The sequence below is a fragment of the Ambystoma mexicanum genome, chromosome 8 (genome assembly GCF_040938575.1).
Source record: "Ambystoma mexicanum isolate Mex_15411 chromosome 8, UKY_AmexF1_1, whole genome shotgun sequence".
Lineage (NCBI taxonomy): Eukaryota > Metazoa > Chordata > Amphibia > Caudata > Ambystomatidae > Ambystoma > Ambystoma mexicanum.
This window is the reverse complement of record NC_090929.1, coordinates 469,056,920-469,082,431: the sequence shown is the minus strand read 5'-3', so window position 1 is coordinate 469,082,431 and position 25,512 is coordinate 469,056,920. Positions and strand designations below refer to the sequence as shown.

At 43.8% G+C, this 25,512-nt stretch overlaps 1 protein-coding gene across 1 annotated transcript in view; it reads right to left on the bottom strand.

Moving 5' to 3' along the window:
* Nucleotides 1-25,512, bottom strand: part of TTLL10 (tubulin tyrosine ligase like 10) — a 1,071,284-nt gene that overhangs the window by 178,038 nt on the left and 867,734 nt on the right. The window contains exon 10 of the mRNA XM_069610084.1: nt 23,760-23,931. Within this exon, the coding sequence (XP_069466185.1) occupies nt 23,760-23,931 (172 nt within the window). The remainder of the gene's footprint in view (nt 1-23,759; nt 23,932-25,512) is intronic.

Below are 25,512 nucleotides of genomic sequence, written 5' to 3'. Positions count from 1 at the left end.
AATGAATACCTAACAAAACTCACCAGAGCAGCCCGCATGATAGCAAGACAACTTGCACCACCATTTACACGAGAGGAAGGAAATGAGGCAATAAAATTCACAGAAGAGAACGCAACAGGCCAGCTAATGCCAGGGGAGATGGTGTATGTCAGGAGTTTCGTGCGTAGGTGGAATGCCCCAAGATTTCATGGCCCATACGAGGTAGTATATTGCACGCCCACAACTGTGAAGGTGAAGAGCCTGAGATATTGGATACATTTGACAGATGTACGAAAAGCTTATGATAGTGTCACACAAGGACAGGACGAAGGAGTGCAAAGCACGGAAGAAGTGTCTCAATAGATGAAGAGAAGAGATATGGCTACACCATACGTACAAATAATAGCACATTATCAAAAAAGAATGAAATGGATAAAACAATTGTAAGATATAAAATTGTACAGAATTTTGAAAGTGTGAAATAAGTAAAAGCGCTGTCTCTCTCTCTCTCTCTCTCTCTCCCTCTCTCTCTCTCTTTCACAGTTGCTAATATAAAATGACATATATAATTGTTTGAAGATGCTTAATACACCTTTATGTTTTAATAAATAGGAGAAACCATGACAACGAACGGGCAGCCCACAACAAACAATGTTAGGGCAGGGAGAACTAGAAATGAGAATTTTGATTTACGAAGATATTCGTATGAGTGTGGCCTGTTCGTGTGCGCAATCATATTCTTTACAATGATGTTCTGCCTCGTCGTCTATTGGGCTGTTGCATTCATCTCTATTGAGATGAATGAGGGGGGAGGGAATGGAACCAACATGGAAAATGGGACAAAAATGGTTAAAGAGGGAACCTATTTAATATGGGATGGCTTCCAATTTATATGGGGTTATGGCACTCCCCCTGACCACGCACAGCACCCAACCGACACCAGCAGCAGGTTGGCCCCACGGCCAACTCCCCAGTACAATGCCACTGAATATAGTGTCTATGGGCTAAATGATCGTAATCCTTCCGTTATATCATGGTTGTACGACACCAAGTGGTTCACTCTTGTTGTGGCCCAAGTTGTTAATTAATATGACTTTTGAAGGTCTCTAATTCCAGGACTTTCTATTGATATTCTAGTAGTATAGTGCTTGTCATGTACTAGCATTTGAACATGGTGCTATAACATTTTGCCTAATTATTTCACTTGTGTTTATGTATAGTCTGTGTTTTTCACCATTATATTTGAGGTATGCATTTTAGAGATGTATGAGTTTAGTATGAATGGAGTGATTGGTGAATTGTACGGGTCTGGTTGTGTTGCATATTGTTCTGAGTTTTCTTTTCCTTGACATTCATGTACCAATATTTTTTCATGAATTGTATTTTATGACTTTAATGTTTTTTGATACATTAAGAGATTTTAAAATTTTTATGATATATTCTAGTATATTAAATAAAAATAACTATTAAATTTAGGATATGAATTGAATTTTTTCATCTCCTGCCTTATGAAGTGGTCTGTATTTATCCAGTTGCACTTTAGATTAGCTGTGCCCCTATAGCTTCAACCTTGCCCATTCACCTAAACAAGAATCCATACTCCGGTCCTTTAGTTGCTCTATATATATATTTGCTCCTTCCAAGCACGACCGTGTGTAGTTTTTTTCTGCTTGGAGTCCCCCATTGTTGTTGGTGTACGACACTACTGCCACCCTCCCTACACCAACAGCCAACCCATCCGCAGAAACTGAACCCCCATATATAGGAAGAAAGAGAATGCAGAAATGTCTGAGGAATTCCTGACCCTTTATGATGACTGGGTAAAGGGGGGGGTAAAGAAAGCACGACACTGCGAGCAGCAAGAGATGCGAGAAACTACCTTAAAAACAGCAGGAGGAGAAGGGAGGTGGGGAGGAAGATATATGTTGAGTATTCCTGCCTGGCGTTAGATACAATAGAAGACCCTAGACATCCACATCAATCAAATAAGTGGTATGCAGATATGAGTTCCACTGCAAAACAGACAACTAATGAGAGTTGTTATGTATGCTCCTTGATTCCCCACGCCTCAGGCACACCTAAGGTCTTGCTGCCCAAAGAATTGCCTCTTGCAGATGCCCAGTGCCTCCTCCATCTCACCTTATGTAGAATTAAGAACACCTTCCAGGCACACACAGTATCTTTTGTAATGCTGCAAAACGAGAAAACCTGCTACTCGCGAGTCAAAGGAGTGATATATTTGAAAGAACCCTTTTTTGTGATTAAAGGAACATTGTTCTCTGAAAATAAGTGGAAGGATGAAGTAATAACGTGCAAGGCAGAAGCACTACGAGGGCTGCCGGAAGTAAAACTACAATGGATCGAGAAAACCTGCACACCAGTGTAGACAGAACACATCACAAAAGTAACGTGGGTGACAGCCATAGAAAAGCCATTCAAACTACAAAAAGAAATCACATACAAACTATGCTTCCTTGGAGAAGGGAAAAACAACATGGGCACAAATAAGAACTGTAACAGAACGCTCTTAATCACAGACATGATGAAAGGAACAGCAGCCCTAATGGACACTTACTCGGTCTGCGGCAAACAGGCGTACTTGCACCTCCCACCATCTTGGAGGGGCACGTGTTCTCTGGCGACGCTGCACTCTGCTCTAATGGTGATCCCGGAGAGTCACATCGGAGGAGGAGGAGGACTGCCAGCTGCCCGCCACCCAGAAAGTCCACAGCCAACAGAAGAACCGCCACTGTATGCCCTGTCCTCGGACAACACGCAAGATGTGATATCAAGGCAGCAGAGATCGTCAAACTATATATCCAAGGCCTCATCCGACCTGTTGGCACAAATCGCTGACAAGTACCGGTTGTTTAACTCCGCTGAAACATTCTTTGCCTCCCTCATCCCGAGTATCCAGACACGAGCCAACGCAAAATGGCTGCAGACATTGGCCAACGACACTGAAGAAGGGCTCAATGTGATCAACGTGGTGCTAAGGGCCCTAAGGCTAATGACAATGCAGAACAGGTATGTCCTAGACCTGTTAACGGCGATGGATGGAGGTGTGTTTGCCGAAAAATTGGGAGCGTGTGCTGCACATTCGTGCCTTCTGAAGACACGGATAATGGAACACTATCACATGTCATCGCAGCGGTGCATAATCTGGGGGAATGCATGAAGAAGGAAGGTGGAACAGACCCAAGCTTGTGTTTTGACAACATTTTTTCCTGGGTACCATCCTGGCTGGGACTGAGTATGAAGATGCTGGTACCCATCGTTGTATTTTTACTCCTGATTTTTTGTGTATGATAGCTCGGTCTTCGATGCTGCGCAAACGCAGTCCCTAATGGTGCAATGATGATGGTGACAATGGGCAACGCTAGAGGGGCGGCACAGATTATGCAGGAGGCACAAGTACAAACAGGTGAGGATCCCGAACCCAAATATAGAATGGTGCCATTATATTATGACGGGGACATAGTGGATAGGTTATATCACACAACAATAAACAAACCTCTGGAACGAGAATGGTATACCGAAGTGTGGGTTGACCTGGAGGGAGATGGGGGTTGTATATACATGACATGCACATTGGATGAATACGCTAGGAGGGGGGGAAGCCTCCGGGGGGTGTGTAGAGCCTGGATGCCAATAAACGGAACAACAGCATGGGATGAAGCGGTAGCCAATGAGAAAGAACACCAGAGATTGGGCGAGTTACAGTATTCGTTACTTAAGTAACGAAAGGGGGGGAATGTATGGGAGGATAAGTCTGTAGGACCCTCCTCCCCCACATTGCCCACCTTTGTGAGGCTCATGACTCGTCGGCGGCCCCCATGCACCTGGGCCCGGGAGGCAGAATGGCTGCTGATCGACGTGTGAGGCCACACGATCCGTGGTACAACACGACATAGACACCACTTTGTAAACGCCAAGACTCCATTTTTGATATGCTGACCCATGCCCAAGCAAAATAGCCTGTGGGCAAAAGCTGCAGCTTGGCCCCCGCTGACCGCGCACAGAGAGCCTTGCACTTCCCCCTTGCCTCCACCCCATGGCAGATCCGCTGAAGGCCCATTCTCACGAGCAACCAGACACGAACAAGTATCAGAACAAACACTATCATTTACCTTCCGCAGTACATCATTGCCCTAAAAGTGACCTGACTTGTAGCCGGAGTCTGGAAAATAACAAGAACCATCCCAATCAGATAAGCCCCGACCCTGCATCTAACCCCCAACATTTAAAATATATGGTGTCTATGACCTCCCTCCATGAACCCCTGCCCATATCCCACAGATGAAGTGCTAACTACGCATACCAAACCCCAACGGTTCACAGGGTTGTTTGCAAGTGCTAAAATGAGTGTTGGAAAGGGATAAAACGTACAAAGTTATTAAAGCAAGGATGACCCCCGCCCACCGCAAGACACCATGTGCCCTGGAGGCTTAATGTAAGCTATCGAAAAATCCCACCTTGGGTTAACTAATGTTTGCTGCTAATGTACAACGGATTAAGCGTGAAGCAATACCTAGAATGCTTATGTATAATGTAGTGAAACATGTTTTAAAAGTGTATGTAGGTCCTCAAGGGTGTTAAGCTAGTTTTTGCTATGAATGAAAATGTTAAACGAACATACCATGCTCCTGAGTACACGACCCAACCTGACACTACCTCACGTTTGTTATTCATGTGCCTGTCCCATGAATTACAAGTATGTGTTTGACTAACGTCATGTATCGCAAGTGCTACTGCCAACCCCCATTGTTATGAGTGAAGAGATATACGAATTTGTAAACGATAGAAATATGTAATCATCCTAATGCTACTAACTTTAGCATCTGTCCCCTCTTATGGTACATGGTGCAGCCCAGTGCATAGAGAATCGCTCGGAGTTACAAGGCCATCTCCCCGTCCTCCCGCCAAGGCCCGCAGGGCTTGCTGGTGTTCGAACAGCACAGCCTCGTCTCCCCACATTTCAGCTGGACCCGCTTCAAGTATTTACCTCCCCCATGTCAGAGGCCACCATGGCTTGGCCAAGTGAATTATGTGCTACCTGGTCCTAAATCCCACCGCCTTTGAGGGGCCAGATATGTGCCCTTACTGAATAGTACTCCAGTTCACCCCACGTTAACGGGCCATAGAGACAGTTATTCACCCCTGTTCTAACATATCGTAAAACAATCCCTCACCACATCTAACAGAATAGAATGACAAGGCAGCATACCCCGTGCCCTCTGACAAGACACCTTGACTTATGAGACCGGGTCATTAGGTCAAGAGTAATTGTACACTGATGTATTGGTGAAGCTTCACATTACATGCTGTTTTTCCTGTCTCCCACTTGATCTTAGATTAACATGTTGTAGGATTTGCAGGACAACTGGAATTGTATAATGTGATGAGTGTGTGTGTGTGGCCACAAGGGCAAAGTGTTAGTGCAGCCACCAATCATCGACACAGACCATGTCAAGCCTGGCAGCTCCACCCCGACGAGCCCAGCTGACCCGTCCACCCCACGTTGGCACCACGCAGATGTCCACCAATCCTGGAGAGGCTCGTCGACACATCGCCTATAGCTTAGTCAACGCCACCCAATCCATGAGACTATGTGCCCCTATAGATTACAGGATGCACGACATATTTTTGTAATAAATATGACTGTCTTTGCTATGGTCAGACAGAGCGCTCTCGGAGCTTGCAGAGTCCTTTGCATGCCCTATACCAATTTATAAAAACCCTTTTACTTCACCCGCACTTGGTCCTGGTCTCATTCCCTCCTGGGGTGTGTCCTTTACTGCCTCTCACTGAGGGGGGTACTGCCTTATGGGGGATGCTTACTTTCAAGTGGCATCTGCACATATGACAACTTTCCCAGGAATGTTCCATGACTGCAGTGAGAAGGACTATGAATGCCTGCCTGGGCTTTTACCTTTAACAGAGAAAGGGAGTAGACCAACTGCTACCAGAGCCATGGTGCATCTCTCCTCCCTGGCGCTGTGGGCTTTACAGTGACCCGAAACACTTCCTCTTCATGATCTAATCTAGTTGTGGCCTTTCTGAATTCAGATCTGAGGAGGCAGGTTAGTGCACATAGCTGTAAGGGAGCGTTAGAGATGGGTTCCTGGGGTTTGCCTGTACTTCCCTCAGATCTTTCCTTCTCCTCCTCTCTATGCTCATAAACTCACTGTCCCCAGCGCGTACCTACGTCCCAATGTCTGGTTCTGCCTAGGGACAAGTGGGTCTGCTGGAGCCTTCCTGCTCTTACTAGACAGGAGCTAGCTCTTCCTTGCCGCCTGTTCCTGTCCACGTTGCTTGTTGTTCCTGTCTTGAACTTTCCTCTAATCCTAATCCTCTCTCCTCTGCACCACTTTCTTTATTATTACCACCACCCCTTGCCACTTCCCGATCCATCTCTTGCCCTGATGTCACTTGCTTTGTCATTACTGCTCTCTTGAGTCGCCCCCTCCTCTGGTCTTGCCACAGTCTCCTATAACCGGGCTGATATTACTCTCTCTTCCTGCCCCAGTCCTTCTGCTGACGATACCTCCTTATCTTTTAATCTTTTAATCCTCAGTGCCTCATCCTTCAATCTTTCGTTCATTCTCATCCCATTATATTACCTCCTCAATCTCAACTTCCACCACCCCCTTCAGCTCACTCTTGCTCTCTCATGTTATCATCTGCCCTTCCATTCCCTTGGTTCTTACCACCACCATCTGATCTCCATTGTTGCCACCTCTCCACTTGTCAGGGTTCCTCATTACTAAGGACCCATGGGTGTGCGGTATGCCTTCGGACGACGAACGAACATTAATTTTCAAGTTGCTTGATCCTGCCCATCTTCCGAGGACGCGTGATACGTCATCACACTCCCCTATCCGGCTGCTTATCTCTGGGTAAGACTGTTGCTGATTGTGCAGCACAGTCCATTCTTGCAGGATATGATAGTTTCCTTTGTTCTTGTTTTTTCCTCCTTGAATCTTGCTCAGTCTTGCCTTGCATTTCTGAGTGCTTACGTAGTTTTGAAATAGGGATTGCCTTACTGCCACAGGTTCTACAGGCTAAATATAATGGAACAACAAACATTAACCTGGGCGAAATGAGATCAGAACATCTGTACACATTTAAACAATACCAAGTCTTGTCAAAAAATATATATTTATTTATAAGCAATTTACACAAATATTTATTGTTATCAACATCCACATGTAAACACCACCATTCATTCCATCATTCATTCACAATCTCACTATACATGTCAATATTCCACACTTGTGGTACTAAGACCACCTACAACCAATATATTAACATACATTTCAACACCTCTTGGTGATTACAGTAAGTGTTAATACAAAAACAAATAGCATATTGCTTATTTGCTGTAACTCAACACATGTTTCGGTCGTCACAATAGGCCCCTAATTAAAGCCGGCAAATATAAGCGACCTTCTTCAGGAGACAGGTGGTTGTGTTGCAACCACTCCGAAATGTCAAAAGGTGGAGGATGTCATCAAACCTCAATCTACAAACAAACAATATACATAACATCAGAATTCCGATCTCTTATTTGTTTAGACACAGATATATCTTGTGTGTATATCTCAGTTTATGTGTATTCAGATTGGCACTCACCTCCACGTGAATTAATGGAGACGCGTGTCAACGATGGACTAAATCCTGCAGTGGTGCTAGATAACTCTGCGCCTATACTGCAACGTAAGAGGAGGACAAAGCATCTTAGTAAGCCTGCCCTATAAACAATACACCATTATATATATGGTATGGACACACTATCTTACCTGATCAAAAATTCAGGTATGGGGGTGTCTTGCGTCTTTAGTCAATAAATCCAAAGAGGAAAAATCCCTGTTCTCACCTGACATGCAACACAGAGACTCAAGACTCAAATATTTTCATCTTGACAACACTATAGGTAATTAAAACCTCCTATCAATTCGACTCACCTCATGTGGCTGAGTCCGGATATGTTCTTATTCTGGTACCCCAGTTTTTTCTCACTGCGCAGTGGTTCCAGTTCAATGTTCCTGAAGGGATACATGGAACTAAACGTCATGCTCATATATCTAACTAACTCAGGACATTGTCAAGGATTTGTTAATGCTGCTGTCTCACTCCCCTGCCTCTCCCTACATAAAGTTTTGTGGAGGAAACCAATAAAAATTCCCTTCATGAACCTTTGTACAATCATGCTGGAGGTCTATTACGACCCCACTATCATATTAGGCTTTTCTGACCCTAAAAATAAAAATAATAATAATAATGGGTCGGTGTGCACAGTGACTGCCAATCAGCTTATAATGCTGATGGAAAACACACAAATGCAGCCTTAGCTGGGTTGCTGCCTTAGCTGGGTCCATGGCTGTTCAAACACCTCTATATGCGTGAAAAAGGGAAAGCAGACACATGCGCTGTGCACGCTGATTGTCAGCAGAAATGGAATTGAAAGGGTCGAGTTTACCCTCGCACTCTCTCTCTCTTCAAAACCTCAAACAAACTGTGTGAATTTAAACACTCAAACACACACGCACATTTTACTTACCCTGGGTTCCTTCTCTCTTGTCCTGCACACACACCAGATTTCGTGCTGGTTCCTGGCCGTGGCTTCCTTAAATATGCCATCAACATGGTGAAAGTACTCTTGAGCCCCAGTTCCCAGAGACTTCTGGGCCATGTAGTCCCTCTGTGTGTAAAACATGTTGTTTTTTTTTTTATTCAAATGATTTTTCAAGAACCACTCCTTCTTGTTGCCAAATCTGGGGAAACAATGCAGCGTGAAGGATGAATTATCTAACCCTATCACGTGCATGAAAACAATAAATGCTGCTAAACCCTGATTGTTTATGTTGGTGGACAGGACTGTTAAGCCCCGGCTCCCAGTGACTTTGAGCATTGTAGAGCCTTCATAGACAAAAGTTTTTTACATAAACAAACATTTTGGATTGTAATACGACCCATATGCTCCTCATTCTGGAAAGTATCACCATGGAACCAGATGACATTTTAGTAACGATGGAGTCGAATCATTGTATACGTCCATCCCTCGGATGCAGAGTTTGGAGGTGTTAAGAAAGATCCTCGATACAAGAGAAACACCATTAAATCCACCAACGGGATTGATACTTGAATGTGCGCGTTTGGCCATGTGTGAAAACTTTTTTCTTGTTAAGAAAAGTTTATACAAACAACTCAGAGGGGTAAAAATGGGTGCCACCTTTGCACCTGACGTGGCAAATTTATATATGGCTGATTTTGAACATCATTCTGTACTAGGACCCTCATGCGCTTTGAAACAACAGCCGTTTGGAGGATACTTGAGAGTGTGGAAACGGTTCATAGACGATGTGTTCTTTGTGTGGAAAGGTTCTATCGAATCTCTGGTGGCCTCCCATATGTGGGTTAATGCATGTGATCCCCACATCAAGTTCACAATGGAGTGGAACAAAGCGAGTGTAAGTTTCCTGGATCTAGTGATCCAAAAGAAAGAAGATCACTTGGAAACAACATTACACAGGAAAAGTCTCTGGGAACTGGGGCTCAAGAGTCCTTTCACCATGTTGATGGCGTATTTAGGAAGCCACGGCCAGGAACCAGCACGAAATGTGGTGTGTGTGCAGGACAAGAGAGAAGGAACCCAGGGTAAGTAAAATGTGCGTGTGTGTTTGAGTGTTTAAATTCACACAGTTTGTTTGAGGTTTTGAAGAGAGAGAGAGTACGAGGGTAAACTCGACCCTTTCAATTCCATTTCTGCTGACAATCAGCGTGCACAGCGCATGTGTCTGCTTTCCCTTTTTCACGCATATAGAGGTGTTTGAACAGCCATGGAGCCCAGCTAAGGCAGCAGCCCAGCTAAGGCAGCAGCCCAGCTAAGGCTGCAGTTGTGTGTTTTCCATCAGCATTATAAGCTGTTTGGCAGTCACTGTGCACACCGACCCATTATTATTATTATTTTTAGGGTCAGAAAAGCCTAATATGATAGTGGGGTCGTTATAGACCTCCAGCATGATTGTACAAAGGTTCATGAAGGGAATTTTTATCGGTTTCCTCCACAAAACTTTTTGTCGGGAGAGGCAGGGGAGTGAGACAGCAGCATTAACAAAACCTTGACAATGTTCTGAGTTAGTTAGATATATGAGCATGACGTTTTGTTCCACGTATCCCTACAGGAACATTGAACTGGAACCACTGCGCAGTGAGAAAAAACTGGGGTACCAGAATAAGAACATATCCGGACTCGGCCACATGAGGTGACGCGAATTGATAGGAGGTTTTGATTACCTCCAGTGTTGTCAAGATGAAAATATTTGAGTCTTGAGTCTCTGTGTTGCATGTTAGGCGAGAACAGGGATTTTTCCTCTTTGGATTTATTGACTAAAGACGCAAGACACCCCCATACCTGAATTTTTGATCAGGTAAGATAGTGTGTCCATACCATATATATAATGGAGTATTGTTTATAGGGCAGGCTTACTAAGATGCTTTGTCCTCCTCTTACGTTGCAGTATAGGCGCAGAGTTATCTAGCACCACTGCAGGATTTAGTCCATCGTTGACAAGCGTCTCCATTAATTCACGTGGAGGTGAGCGCCAATCTGTATACACATAAACTGAGATATACACACAAGATATATCTGTGTCTAAACAAATAAGAGATCGGAATTCTGGTGTTATGTATATTGTTTGTTTGTAGATTGAGGTTTGATGACATCCTCCACCTTTTGACATTTCAGAGTGGTTGCAACAGAACCATCGGTCTCCTGAAGAAGGTCGCTTATATTTGCCGGCTTTAATTAGGGGCCTATTGTGACGACCGAAACATATGTTGAGTTACAGCAAATAAGCAATATGATATTTGTTTTTGTATTAACACTTACTGTAATCACCAAGAGGTGTTGAAATGTATGTTAATATATTGGTTCTAGGTGATCTTAGTACCACAAGTGTGGTATATTGACATGTATAGTGAGATTGTGAATGAATGATGGAATGAATGGTGGTGTTTAAATGTGGATGTTGAGAAAAATAAATATTTGTGTAAATTGCTTATAAATAAATATATATTTTTTTGACAAGACTTGGTATTGTTTAAATGTGTACAGATGTTCTGATCTCATTTCGCCCAGGTTCATTTTTGAGTGCTTACGTAGCCTTGCCTTTGTGCTCCTGAACTCCATCTAATCTGAATCCCTTCTGAACGCTCAGCTGCTTTCCTGCCTCTCTCCTCCTAGTGCTCAGCTGTCCTCCTGTTTTCCTCTTCTTGAGCGTTCGCACCTACCTTCTGCCACGCCCCTTGCGCTTTCTACAACATTACCATCATATCTTCTGTGATCCGCTTTGCAGTTGTTCTTCTTCAGTCTTCTGCTCTTCCTTCTTTCAGTTGCTGATTTACCTACTGCATTCTCTCTTCTTCACCTTTAGAAATACAGTTGCAACACTGATCTTACTTATCGTCACTACGGATTTCCTGGAGTGAGGCGGGGGAGGGTTTTTCACTGAAAGGGTTCCCTCCCATCTTTCTTGAACTGTCTTCTGGGTAGTTGCATCGGGGGTCTGGGAACCTATTCATCCACAGGCTGGCCTCCCACAGATACAGGACCTATCTCTACAAGGTAAAAGTCCTGGCAGAAACAGAAAACAGGAACACCTAGAAAGAATCAGCTCCTGATAAAGAAGATCGCCCAGCGCTTCAGGTAGGATTCCTAACACCACTCTCCACCATCTCCCCAGATTCTGCTTCTTCACCCACTCTTCTGGTTCCTTCAAACAAAACAGTTCAGCTTCTACAGCCCACAGTGCCAGATAGTGTGCTCCTCCTCCCTCTGGGTCAAAGGGCTGTGCCTGGATTATATTTGGCCTATCGGCCATTGAGGATCTGACTCTTTCCCTTCTGACAATTCCAAGTGTTGCCTGGGCTGTACTAACCTCTGTGACATTCCCAACATTTGTTTTGCTGAGACACAACAGGGTTAGCTTAGGAGGCACTCTGATTTCGAAAGCATAAAGGACATTGGTAATAGCATAACCCAGGTGGGTGAATCATTCACAGGGGGACATGTCACTGAATGGTTCCTTCCTGCATTAGGATCTCAGCATTGGGGAAGTCATGATCTCGAAACATTGTATTATGGTCCCATGGAGTTCAACATGGGTCTAGCAAGCTCTTGGAGAAATGTTCTTTGATGCATAAAGCGATGTAACATCATCTCAACACCTGCTGCATTTGGCAACAACAGAGAAACCTTTACCCTTACAGGGAAAGACCAGGCTCTGTCATGTGGCGAGGGGGTGGGGGGCTCTCCAGGTTACTCTGCAAGGTCACCTAATGGGTCTGGGAAAGGACAGGATTGGAAGGGCTGTTTTGCACTAGTTGGTCAGGGAACACGTGTGTCAATTCAGTCCTGCGAGGTCTGGCCTCCCAGGACTGGATGAGGGGCAGCACTTTGTTCCCTCCCACGTGGTGTGGGTGGTGGTGGCGACCATGGTCAGGTGGCTCAGGGATCCTCCTATACTGCCTCTGGGTCCTACAGCCACAGGTTTAGGGTGGCACACAGTCTCCTGGAGCTCCATATTGTCTGTTCCCAGACTCAGGCAGGGGACTTCATCACATCCCATAGTGCTAGGATGCATTGTCTGGGGACTGAGGAATGTAAGTTGGTTGTCGAGGTGTAGTATTCTGTTATTTGCAGTCTCGTGAGTGAAGCATTACAAAACTGTGTGAGTGGCTTAGTTGATTTGTGTGTGCTGAAGATTTAGTGGTTAGGAGCTAGGGATAGTAGAGGCTGAAGTGAGACATAAGACTGAATGTGGATTATTTGCCACTATTCTTTACTTTAATAAATATATATAGCGCAACAATGGACCTGGAGACATGAGGGCGCTAACAACAAAAAAACGAAGGGACATCAAAGCTAGTGACAGAGAGTGCCGTGGGGGAGTCAGCGAGATTAACCAGAGGGAAATTTAAGCAAACAGCCAGGTTTTCAATTTTTTCTTAAATGGCCCAAGCTTAGTCTGAAGCCTAAGATCAAGTGGAAGATCATTCCATGCCATTGGGGCGTCCACTGAAAAAGCCCACCTTTCGGTTATCTTGGATCTACATCTTGGGATCACTAGTAACATGAGGTTGTTAGATCGAAGGCTCTATGAGCGGCCTTATTCACAATAAATTCCTTCAGATAACTTGGCATGCTGCCCAATGTACACTTGAATGTGATCATAAGGAGGCGGAAACTAATTTGCGCCTCCACTGGCAGCCAATGCAAGGCTCTTCTAGCCTCCGACACATGATCGCGTCTAGAAAGGCCCATTACAACCCTCACGGCTCCATTTTGTATCACTTGGAGTCTGTTGGTTTCAATTTTGCTGATACCTATAAATAGACTACAACAATAATCCAAGTTGGAGCCCTCAATGGCGCTGGCTACATTCTCGGCATTGGCCTGGTTTATGAGGGGTTGCAGGTGGGAAAATAATTTGAGGTAGTATGCCGCTGCTGAGATGAAGCTCCCCGCCGTGGGCCTTCATGGCGAGATGCTGGTCGAAGGTAACCCCCAAAAACTTGACTTTCTTGAGTGGGGTAATCTTCACATCACCTGATTGGAAACCCTCATAGGCAGGGGCCAGCTTGGAAAGGGTGGCCTGCGTGCCGACAATCAGGAGTTCGGTCTTAGATCTATTGAGATTGAGACCATTCAAAACTATCCAGTTTTCGATACTGGCATACGCTTTGTTCATATTAGCTTCGTCTAGGTTGTGGGCGCTCGATAGAGGAATGATGCACTGCATGTCGTCTGCGAAATTGGTGAACAAAATCCCTTCCTGCTCCAACAATGCAAAGGACGGGCCATGAAAATGTTGTATAAGCATGGGGAGAGACTCGCCCCCTGTGGGTGCCAAATTCTATTGGAACAGCGACTACCTCAGCTGTCTCGGAGCATACTGTACTTTCTCTTTTATTGGGAAAGGATGCAACCCAGCAAGACACAGCTGGAGATACATTTGCCACTTCTTCAAGCCTGGAGACCATCAAAGGACGGAAGCGGCTGAGAGATCGAGGAGCATGAGCATGGAAGACGGTCCTTTATCCATGCGTGCTAGAAGCCTGGATTTAAGTTCCAGTAATGCCGTCCCTGTGCTGTAGCCGGCTCTGAATCCTGATGGTCAGCAGTTCAGGACAGGAACATTGTTGAGATGTTGTGCCACTTATCTGTATGCTGCCCGGTCCAAAATATTGAGTAAGAATGCAGTGTTTGTGATAGGCCTAAAGTGTAAGGGATCTCCCATGGGAAGACCCATTTTTTTCAATATAGGGGTCACCCATGAGTGTTTGAGATCTTCTGGCACAAAACCCTCTATGAGCGAGGTGTTCACAAATTTGCCCAAAGCGATGCACGGGAAGGTCCTAGCATCGAGGACCGTACAGTTTTGCTCTGTGCCAAGCCTGAAGGCTCTGCCAATGCCAATGGCGTCGAAATTGGTTTTGCTCTGGGGCCAGAATCACTGGGCGTCACTTGAGCTACCAAGGCCTGCTGTATCGGGGGCTTGCCCCCACCTACAGCTTCCTTTGTGAACATCTCTAGCATTTGGGACTTGACTTCCTCCCACTGGGCTCTGGACATTGGTCCTGCCGATGACTTACCAAGTTCAGAGGAAGAGTTCGATTTGCACCAATGTCGGTGGCGTCCCTTCTTCTTGTGAGTGGAAGATGATGGTGAGTGACTCTGGGAATGGGACTTAATGCTTGTGTACAGATGGGATGGGAGAGTTGTCTGTGAAAGAAGCCGCTCTTTCTGTTGATGTTGCCTGTAAGTATATTGGGGAGGTCATATGGTTGTTTCTAACCTTGGTTTTCGGGCCCCCCATGTTGTTTGCAACTATATGAAGAGTGTGCAGACTTCCCATGAGAGTCTTGTTATTCACTGCTTCAGAGTTCTTAGAGACATGGGAGAGGTTCTTGGAGCCACTTGCTGATGAAGGGTGTCCAATGGCTTCAGGATGACTGGGCCCATCCCTGCCAATCAACCCGGACAGAAGGACAGTGAACTGAGTATCTTCCCCATTCTGTCCTCATGCCCATCATCCACTGGCCTGCGGATGTACCCGGCCTCCAAGTTCACAGTCCAGGTAGTCCGCAGAGCCAGGCAGGGGACTTCATCACACATCCTATATAATGATCTATCAAGTGCCAGACCACAAAAGGAATTTAGATCAACAACATAGTTGATAAACAGAAAATCAGATACAAGTTGAGCTATCCATTCCATATAGTCTGCGGCAGTACAAACCAATGATCTTGCACTGAAAAAGAACAAAGGTGCATGTGAAGAAGGAAAAGCAGACACAAATGGGAAGGACCAGGAGGAGAGAGTAGGGGACAGTTGACTGAAACAGCAAAGTTGGAGAAATTAATGAGGACTATCACATAGAACAAGAGTCTAGAATATTAAATGCTTGAGAAAGTTCAGCATTTCTTTTTGTGTAGAAGGTTAAATTACAGATTTGAGAGGGTACAGTAGTTAATGGATCCACACTGTTGGCAGCCACTGTAAACCTGCAGGTGGCGAGGTTGTCTGGGCAAAAGCCTGTGCCATACTAGGACCCAGAGGCATCTTTCCATCATTCCTGCCAGTGTGCAGCTGCATAGCCGCAGCCCCACCTTTTACGCCATCTGGGAAAATCAGCATGCGAAAGAGGCAGTCTATGTGGTCTTCTGTGGTGCAGTAATACATGGAGGGAGCTTTCCAACCTTTCTGATGGTGTGCATTTGCATTGCCACACCCCTGCTTCCAAAAACACCATCACAGTGACGTGGGCAATGCGGCTGGCGAAGAAGCAGCCCAAGAAGCAAGGGAAATCTTTTCACCCTTGTACTGTGTTGCTGGCACGAGCCGAGCAGCAGGTTAGAAATGGAAGTGACACGAATAGCAGAAATTGTAAAGGTCAGGTGTATGTGCAGTTCTTGTTGCAGCTGATTTGTCTTTTTACTGCTCTGAACCCTGGCAGTGTGTTTATTCTACAGTTTTTATTCTACATTGCACTCATGGCTCTGACTTCAGTGTTGCTTTACCATGATGGATATGTGCCAGCCCTCCCCTTGGTGGCATGACATTAGATTTTGTTGCTATGTTCATAGCAAGCGAGCCAGTCAATTCTGAGAACAGTATGGATGGGATCCTTTACAAATGGATGGTTTTGTAGCGATGGTGCTGTGAACTCTGCCTATGGACTTTTCCTGTGTCTGCATCCCCGCTTATTGTTATCTGCACGGAATTGCGCCATCACTCCTTTTATGTATGGCTGATGGCGCGCGTTGCCTATTTATTGCCCGCAAGCTTCATTTCTAATTTCTCATATCTTGCAGGATCTTCATTTTTCAGTGTATTGGACCATCAGTACATTAAACATTTTCTATGGTTGTCTTTCAGTCCTTCTTTTACTTTTTCTATTTTGACCCAGTCCAAGAGGGGTTCATTAACTATGGCAAACACTGATGTCACCACATCAAAACACACATGCCAAATTTGATGACTTTACACCAAGAATTTTGTATTTTTATTTCTATAGTGCCAGATGCATCTTGAAACTGTTCACTTTGATTTTCAATGGACATCTAGCCCTTATCGGGAACTGTTGCACGCTGCAAAAATTATTTACAAAATGAGATCAGCCAGACTTAAGATATTCTCTTTTTAAAACCCCCAAAATATATCTATAATTCTGAACTGTGCACTAGGTTCAGAGTGTGAACAACTAGGTGCGCATGCAGATTATGCATGCACATCAACACAGACAAGGGCATACATGGTTTCCAAGACTATGCTTGAAGCAGTAGGGTGAAAATATGAATAAAATCAATACGCACAGGCCATACGCTTGGATTTACTATGCAGACACATCCCGACACACATTAATATCCTATGCACACCACAAGCAGACACAACATATACATCACAATCATTACAGCTTGCTTATTTCCCTTAGGCACCCTTGAGCTGTATCCATCCTATACATTTAGAGAATTTGAACACCAACTAAATGCTATGGTGCACCAGACCTCATGTTTGTGTTGACCGGTTTGCTTTTATCAAATCCCAATCCACCCAAAATACAAAACAACCACACACATGGAAAGAGCCTGATTGGCACAATACACTCAGAACATTCAATTGCAAAAACTATAAGCACATACACAATCCACATAGAAAATTGCAATCAGCACATACATACATTATGCTTGGAACATGAATAACCATAGTACACATATACAATATACACAGACAATATGCTCAGAACATGCAAAGGCAAAAATAACATGTAATAGGCACGTAAATAATATGCATAGAATATGAGTAAGGACTATATGATATGCACACAAACACCCCCCCCACACACACACACACACGAAAAAATCAGTGGAATACAATTTTTATTTAACAAGAGTTAATCTTGCTACCTTTAAAAAAGATGAAGTTTGCAAAGGTTGGGAAAGCAAATGTTAAGGTACAAATACTGAGCCAAATGCAAACTCACTGTATAACGCTGCAAATTAAATCATAATGCACACTGCACCACAACTTCACACGACTCCCTTAACTATATATCGATAGCTTTGATGTAAGCTATGGGACGATTTAAAGTGAGTGTTGTGAAGTTTGGTGTAGTGTGAAGAGCTCACACTCGTCAGCGCATCCTACCTGACCGTTCCTAAATTGTCTATTGTATCATGGATGAAAAGAGTTGTTCATGTATGTACATGGTCATCCTTGTTCTATATTTGATGTTTGTCAATGGTCAGTTCATGAATCAAGGGCATTGTGTCCATAGTCACTGTTTATCTAACAGGGAATATACCTGGATAGGCAACCTTCGGTTGTCCATGCCTGCTGATGAAGCTGCCACTACTTTATCATCTTCTCTTATTTCTTCACTGGGTGATCTTCATCCAACTTCTGCTTTTTATCCTACCTGTAAACCTCCTCAACCATAGCTTTCTCCACATCTTTGTGGCATGCGACCTGCACTTCGTCGTCTTGGGCGTTGTTGGCACAAGTCGAGGTCTGAAGGTAATTATTGGTCTTACTCTTCTTACAATGTGCTCTATGATGGTCTCTTGCTCTCCGCTAAATGTTCCCACTATTCTGATCTTTTACATTCTCAGTCAACTCACCCCAAACGTTTATTTCAAACTCTTTTGTTTCTCCTTTCTCCTACCACTCCTGATCATTCTACTAGTTTGACTCTGTCTGCTCTGATCTTGATGTTTTATTTTCCTCAATGGTAGCCTCTCTTCAGGCTACCATTGAGTTCTCTATATCTACTTTCAGTACTATTGCTTCATCCTGACCTCCTAATACCACTATCTCCTGCTTTTCTCTTATTTCAAACGAGGAGATTTCTCTTGTCTTAAACCAAGCTCATCCTACTGCATCTCCATGCGAGCCTATTCCATCAGATCTTATTCCAAAAATCCACCCTTCTCTTGTCTCTTACCTAACTTCCTTTTTCAATACTTGTCTTCGGACGTCTGTTTTTCCTGCTGCCTTTAAACATGCCTCTATTCTTCCTAATCTAAAAAAACCTTCTGCTGACGCTCCCTGTCTTCTAACTTCCGTCCTATTTCTCTATTGCCGTATCTGTCTAAAATTCTTGAACGTCTTGTCTATTCTCATGTTTTTACCTTTGTTTCTGATAATTCTATTCTTCCTCACTTCCTCTGCCTTTCCACTCCATAGAAACAGCTCTTTCTATCATTAACTAATTACTTTCTGCGTGATACTCTAAACAGTCATCTTTGCTTATCCTTTTTGACTTATCTGCTGCGGTCGATACTGTTGATCACTCATGGTTACTTTCATCCCTTTCCTCTTTTGGGTTCCCGCGATATGTCCTGTTTTGGTTTCGATCTTACTTATCCCAAAGGACCTTCACGGTCTCCTGAGCCGGGATGACATCTGACATTTTTTCACTTGTTTATGGTGTTTCACAGGGTTCGGTTTTCGGTCCTTTCTTTTTTCCTTCTATACTTCCCCTCTGGCTGAAGTCATTTCATCTCTGGGTCTTTCTCACCAAATTTATGCAGACAATACTCAACTTTTCTTATCCTTTACTTCCTTTACTCCTGAAACTCACAATAAACTTTCTTCATATCTAAAAGCTATTAATTCCTGGATGACGGAACACTTTTTGGTATTAAACACTACCAAAACTGGGGTACTCTTTTCCCACTCTAATACTATTCCACCCCCTTGTTTTCCTTCTTTCATTTTGATTCCTCCCTCTCACCTTCCTATCTCCCCTACAGCTCGTAACCTGAGATTATACTTTGATTCTGACCTATAATTTAAGCATCACATTCCTTTATCTTCTCAACCCTATCATTATCATTTGTATAACATCCGTAAGGCTTGTCCTTTTCTAACATTTGACGTTACCAAACTTTTGATCTCTTCACAGATTTGTTTCCCTCTTTTTTGTTGCTCTGTTTCCTTATTTGGTCATCCTGTATCTCATCTTGCGCCATTGAAATAAATGTTCAATGCTTCTGTTCGTCTTCACTAATTTCTTCCTCCTCGGGACGCCATTATTTCTTCACTTTCTACTCTCGTTTGAGTCTCTTTTCACTCAAGTTTAAAATTCAATTTTTTGTGCCTACTCTTCAAATCTCTTTATGGTCTTGCTCCGATTCATCTTTCTTCTTTGGTATCTTTCTACACTCCGACCCGCTCTCTTCGCTCCCAGTCTCAATTTCTTCTTGCAGTACCACGTCCTCTCAGTGCTAAATCCCACTTTCTTTCCTTTTCATTACTCACACCTTCTCATTGGAATTCTCTCCCACTTTGTCTTCGTGCCATTTCTCTATACTCTTTATTCCATTCCTCACTAAGAGCCCACCTTCCTGAAATTGATTTGCAAGGTTCAGTGCTTTCACTGTTACATGCATCTTCATTTTATTGTACTGTTTTTATCACCTATGTACAGCAGCTAGAGTTGTCCAGTGTTATACATGGTCAGCCTTGTTTATACTATAATTTGACCATGGCTTGTCCATAATACATGGCAATGCAATTTTACTCATCTTTTTTATTTTCTGGCTAATTATTAAGACGATGAGTGTTAATGTTAGAAAGGAAAATGTTTATTTCTGTAAACAATTAGTTACTGTTCTTTGGCACCCCCTCAAAGGAACCCTAACTGTGAAACGCCATCCTTACATTGTTCAAATTAATTTCAGCACAGCCCCAATGATTCCACTTTTCCTTCATCTCCTAAACATCTAGGTAATATCAAAGATAGCACAGAAAACACTGAGTTTCAAGGACGGTTCAAGGGTTTTTATTTGAAACATTCTGTGCCCTAGGTAATCCATCTCTCGACTCGTACACCCTCCTCCCTAGCCCAGTTTTTCTTATCCCTGAGCGAGTGGTACTGATTTTTACATTCTCTGTATGTTAAATTCTAATACTCAGCTGTGTTAGTGATCTAAAGACTTTTGGCCTTATCTCTCTAAAGTTCCTTCAGAGACTTCTTGACTCTCCCTACACTAGCCCCTGGTTAGTGTTATAAAGGGGTTGGAAGAGTACCTTGCACTTACTTTGTTCGAGTCACCTAACTCAGTCATCCTCACTATTGCCTTATGCTTTCTTCTCTACCTACCTCCTCTCCCGTAACTCCTCCCAACAAATCCTCTGTCCCTCTGATGCAGAATCCTCCTGTCTGCTGCTTTCACCCTTAAATGTTAACTCCTCTCCTCTTCCTACAATGCTACTCCTCCCACTCTGCAATTCCTCTTCCTCTCATTTCCACACTCCTCCTCACACTACTTCCACTACTACACTGCTCCTCCCATGACTACCTGTACATCTACTACATTCCCTTTCCCACTTCTATACTCCTCCCACTACTACATTCCTTATCCCACTACTATGCCTCCTCCCACTAATATTCCTCCTCCCACACCACTACTGTCACACACCATAGACAGCCTTCCCACATTAACACCTTACACTTCTTTCTTTACACACAAGTCTAACAAACATGCACCCTTAAACTACAAAACCACTAACCCTCCTAAGCTAAAGACTTATCTGCTCCAAAACTCTCCTCAGAACTCACCAGTCCTACTTTCTCCCACTGGTGTCTTGGTTGCCGACTACATCCTCCTTTGACCTCGCCGCTACACCCACACTTCCTGCTTCCTGTCCTAAACCTATACACCCCTCCCCTCAGGATAGTTGGTCAGCTGTTCCTAACTAATATCCTGTCTTCATCTCCCTACCCGGTCGTCTATGTGAGCAAAATTGCTTAAAAGCAGGTCTTAGGCCAACCTACTTTCTCTATGTGGGCTTGCCACCCAGGAAATCTGGCGGTGAAGAAAGTTCAATGTGAAAGTTTGTTCTCAGGTTTGTATTGGCAGGGGCCACTAGCATAAGACAATGGAGCCCTCCCCTTGAAAGTCCATGGCGGTCTAGTGGGTAGCTTTGTGATGCAGCGTGCTGTACCAATCCGGTTTGTTGGGTGGCTGCTCTGTGCTGTGGCTGGAGTGAGCGCTTCTTTCTTGGCAACTGTTCCGCCACAGTGATTGGGTCGCTGCAGCGCTGGAGCTATGTTCAGGCACAAAACTGTTTTTCTCCCTTCCATCTTTTCTCTCTCTCGTGGGCCAGTATCTGAAAATGCAAATGGATATAGGCAATCATATGCCCACAGAGTCAAGGCTGGAAACAGGACCCTGCACATATGCATATGTGCGCATACCCGATGGGGAAAAGGAATTTGCAACCTCTCTACTGTCACTGTCCACCACAAGGATAGTACTGGCTCTAGAATTAATCCTGGTAGGCCTCCCACCTCCAGTTGAGAAGTGTTCCTGTCCACCCCCTTTGAAAAGGCCCCTTTTATTGGCCTTCTCACAGTGGTCTAAATTACTTTACTAGTTGAATCCATGTCAGATTTGAGCAGGTGGAATCTCAAAAGATTGTAATTATGAGGTTGGCCCCTGATTTGGTGAGGTATCAGAGAACCAAACCAACTACTTAAGTTTTCTTCCTCTTCGCCACAAAAGGAGATATGTACATTGTAATGACCCACTTCAATTACTCACCCCAAAGAAGGTCCCATAATGGTTCTAGGGAACTGAAACATGTTGGAAAAACCAAAAACAAATACAGGCTTTTTTCATATATACTAACCAAATCACTGCACAATTCTGTATATATGTGTTATTTAATCTTTTGTTACACTTCAGTCTTGTGTCACAGGTCCGATGTGGCTCCTCACAAACTCTGGTTCATGTTTATGTTTTGACTTCAACTTTTGTAAAGTAATTGACATGTGCAACCAAATAACATGAATATTATGGGTCACTGTAGATTTTGAATATGGATGAAAGAAAATCAAGGAGATGATAAATAACTGAAACTCCATGAGTACGCAATGATATAATAGTTGGCGACAAAGTATCTATAAATTGTATACATTGACAAAGGAGGTTTTTGTTAAGTAATGTAATAGAGGACACTGTCCACCCCCTTGTCTAAACACTACATTTCCCCTTTTTTGCCCAATAGTTGGCTGCATGCCATGCAGCCCTGCTGGTGAACCCCATAATACAGGCTGTTACAGGTCCATGGCATGAAGGTCTGTTGGATTCCTCCTCTGCCATTGTTCATGCTATGAACCCTGCTGGATCTTCAATACTTCAGTCTGAAAATGACCACATGTGACATGTTCAACCAGCTGCTTACACTACTCCATCATGTTCTATGCAACACTGCTGTACTCTTAACTACACCATACATCCTGCTGGACTTTCCTATTCCCAACTCCCCCTTGTCTGGCCTCTGATACCTTGCTTTAGGCAAACCCCTATGGATCCCCCAGTTCCTGGCTGCCCCATGATCATGCTATTCGGCCCTGCTGTATCGGTGCCCCAGGCCCATGAAATGCAGTCATGCTGGACCACACACCCAAGGTTACTCCATGCCAAGAGTCTCTGTAGATCTACCTAGAACCCAATCTCCTTCAAACCCACACCATGCAGGTATTGTTCGACAACCATTCACCAAACTGCCCCTGCTATAGAGCCCTGTCAAAGCGTGGCACCACAAGCTGCAGGTTCCCATTTCCCTTGGTCCATGCTCTTCCATGCCAGTGTCATGTGCTCAACTTTAATCCTGAAACAGCCTCTCCAATGCTTATGCCAGTTGTTCACCACTGCACTGACTGCGCAAGTGGTCTACCTTGGCAATATCCATGCCACCATTAAACCTTAACATTATTTAAGCCTTACATTGACCTTTGTATTATCCAAGATGTACACTTTCCCATTCCATATAAGTGCAAATTCCTCTCCTTTGTACTAAGTTTCATGCACTCGCCTTTCAACTAGCTATACGCTAACATTGATACTATCCATGTCATATGTTAATCTGCAGCAATTGTGCTGTGCACCCACCACTGTAATATCCGTGACATACCTTTACCTTTACACTATCTAGCTCATATTATTATTATTATTATAATAATTATTATTGTTGTTTTTAGGATAATACACTATGCCTGCACACCTGTGCACTATGTGTGGTGTTTAAGCATTTGCTCTCTATGCTGTACCACATGTTTCTTCGCAATATGTGTGCCATGGGCTAACATTTTCACTTTCCATACTCAGTACATTCCTTTACATTACACTTGCTGTGCTCTCACTGTTTTGTTATCCATACCGCATGCTCATATTCGTGTAATGAATGTGCACTTGACACTGACCTTTGCACTATTCGAGCCTGGGTTGCTCTATAGGGCCCTCTTTTGTAAATGATGTCTTCTTCCAGGCTTTGCAGCTGAGTACAGAGGGTGGTCACTGCATTCTTGTTTTTCAACAGGAAGATTCCTCTGCCTTGGTTCATTCCAGTGGGTTTACAAATCCAGAGCTGACCATCTACTTCCAGGGAAATGGTGGGAATGGGTCAGGGCACATGCAAGCCAAGAAAAAACGGGTTAGTGCTCAGAAACTTAGCACACATGGGTGACTGCAGACAGACACAACATACATGGGTACGGTTCACAGAAAGTTAACATATGTGGGTAGGTTCCACACAAACATAGTAGCATACACTGGTGAGTGCACATAAATGAGTATATTTGGGTAGTAAACACAAATGCATCTTACAAAGTACATACAAACAATATAGATAACATTTGCACACAAATGCACACAAAGACATGCATGCACAAGAAATGGCAAAAACAAGTGAGCAAATAGCACAAGTACACACAAACACGCATAGCCAATTGTATTCAAGACTTAACTCAATGATATTCCACTAGAAATTCCAACAGCTGTGAAGTGCATGCATTGTTTTATGTGATTTCGTTTTGATGTGAGTACTGCATGCGTCCAACTTGCTGCTGCAGTTCAGAGGATTCCATGTCATTTCATCACGGGATGTTTTTTCGCAGGGTTTTTAACGTGGATTTTTTACGAAAAAAACTCCGCAAATTTTTCATTTTTGTATTTTTGGGGGGTCCCCCACCCCCCAATCTCCCATTCCCCTTTAATTTTTATATATCCCCGAACACCCAAATCCAATATATATATTTTTCCAACCCCCCCCCCAAAAAAATGCTATGAGTTTTTTTGGCAGATAAATCGCAGTAAAAAACCACGCGAAAAAACATCCCGTGATGAAAGGACGTAGTACCGTTCAGCGATGTACAAATATCTATTGTACTGAGAGGGTAACTATGCTTGTGTCATACCACCTGCATTATCCTATCAATGGTGATTACAAAAGATCCCAACGCAACATGAATTTGTTTTTATTGAGAAACCAGGTAACAGTATTAGGCCGTCATGGTCATATGTTAAAGAAATCGAACCCTCAGACCAATATGATGTTTTTATGCTATGGGGCTTGGGTCTCAGCACACTTTTTTTTAGATTAAAACGATTCCAAAATTAAACCATGAAAGTCAACGATAGAAACTCCACGTGGAAATCCTGGACCTACCACATGGAAATGTTTAGATGAAATGTCTACCTATTTATTTATTTATTTATTTATTCGCATTTGTTAAGCGCACAGAATCAGCCCTGAGGCATCGTGGCGCTGGTTACAGAATAGCGCTGGTTACAGGGAAAGCGCGTCTTAGTTACAGCATACAGAGGCATACATGCATACAGTTTGGGCAGTAGCAATAGTTAGCAGTGTGTGCCTGAATGGCAGTAGGTAGAGGAATTTTAGTTAAAGAGAGAGGTTTTGAGTTTTTTTCTAAACGCTGTGAGGGAGCCTTCTGCTCTTAGAGCGTGGGGGAGATTATTCCAAAGTTTTGGTGCTATGTAGGGGAAACCCAGCCCCCCGGCTGTAATCTTGTGGATGCGTGGTACAGTGAGTTGGTTAGTGTAGCAGAGTCTGGTAGGTCTGGATGAGGTCTGTCTGAGAATGGTGTCTGAGAGATATGATGGTGCAGTGTGGTGGATACATTTGTGGGTAGTAGTCAGTACCTTGAAGGTGATGCG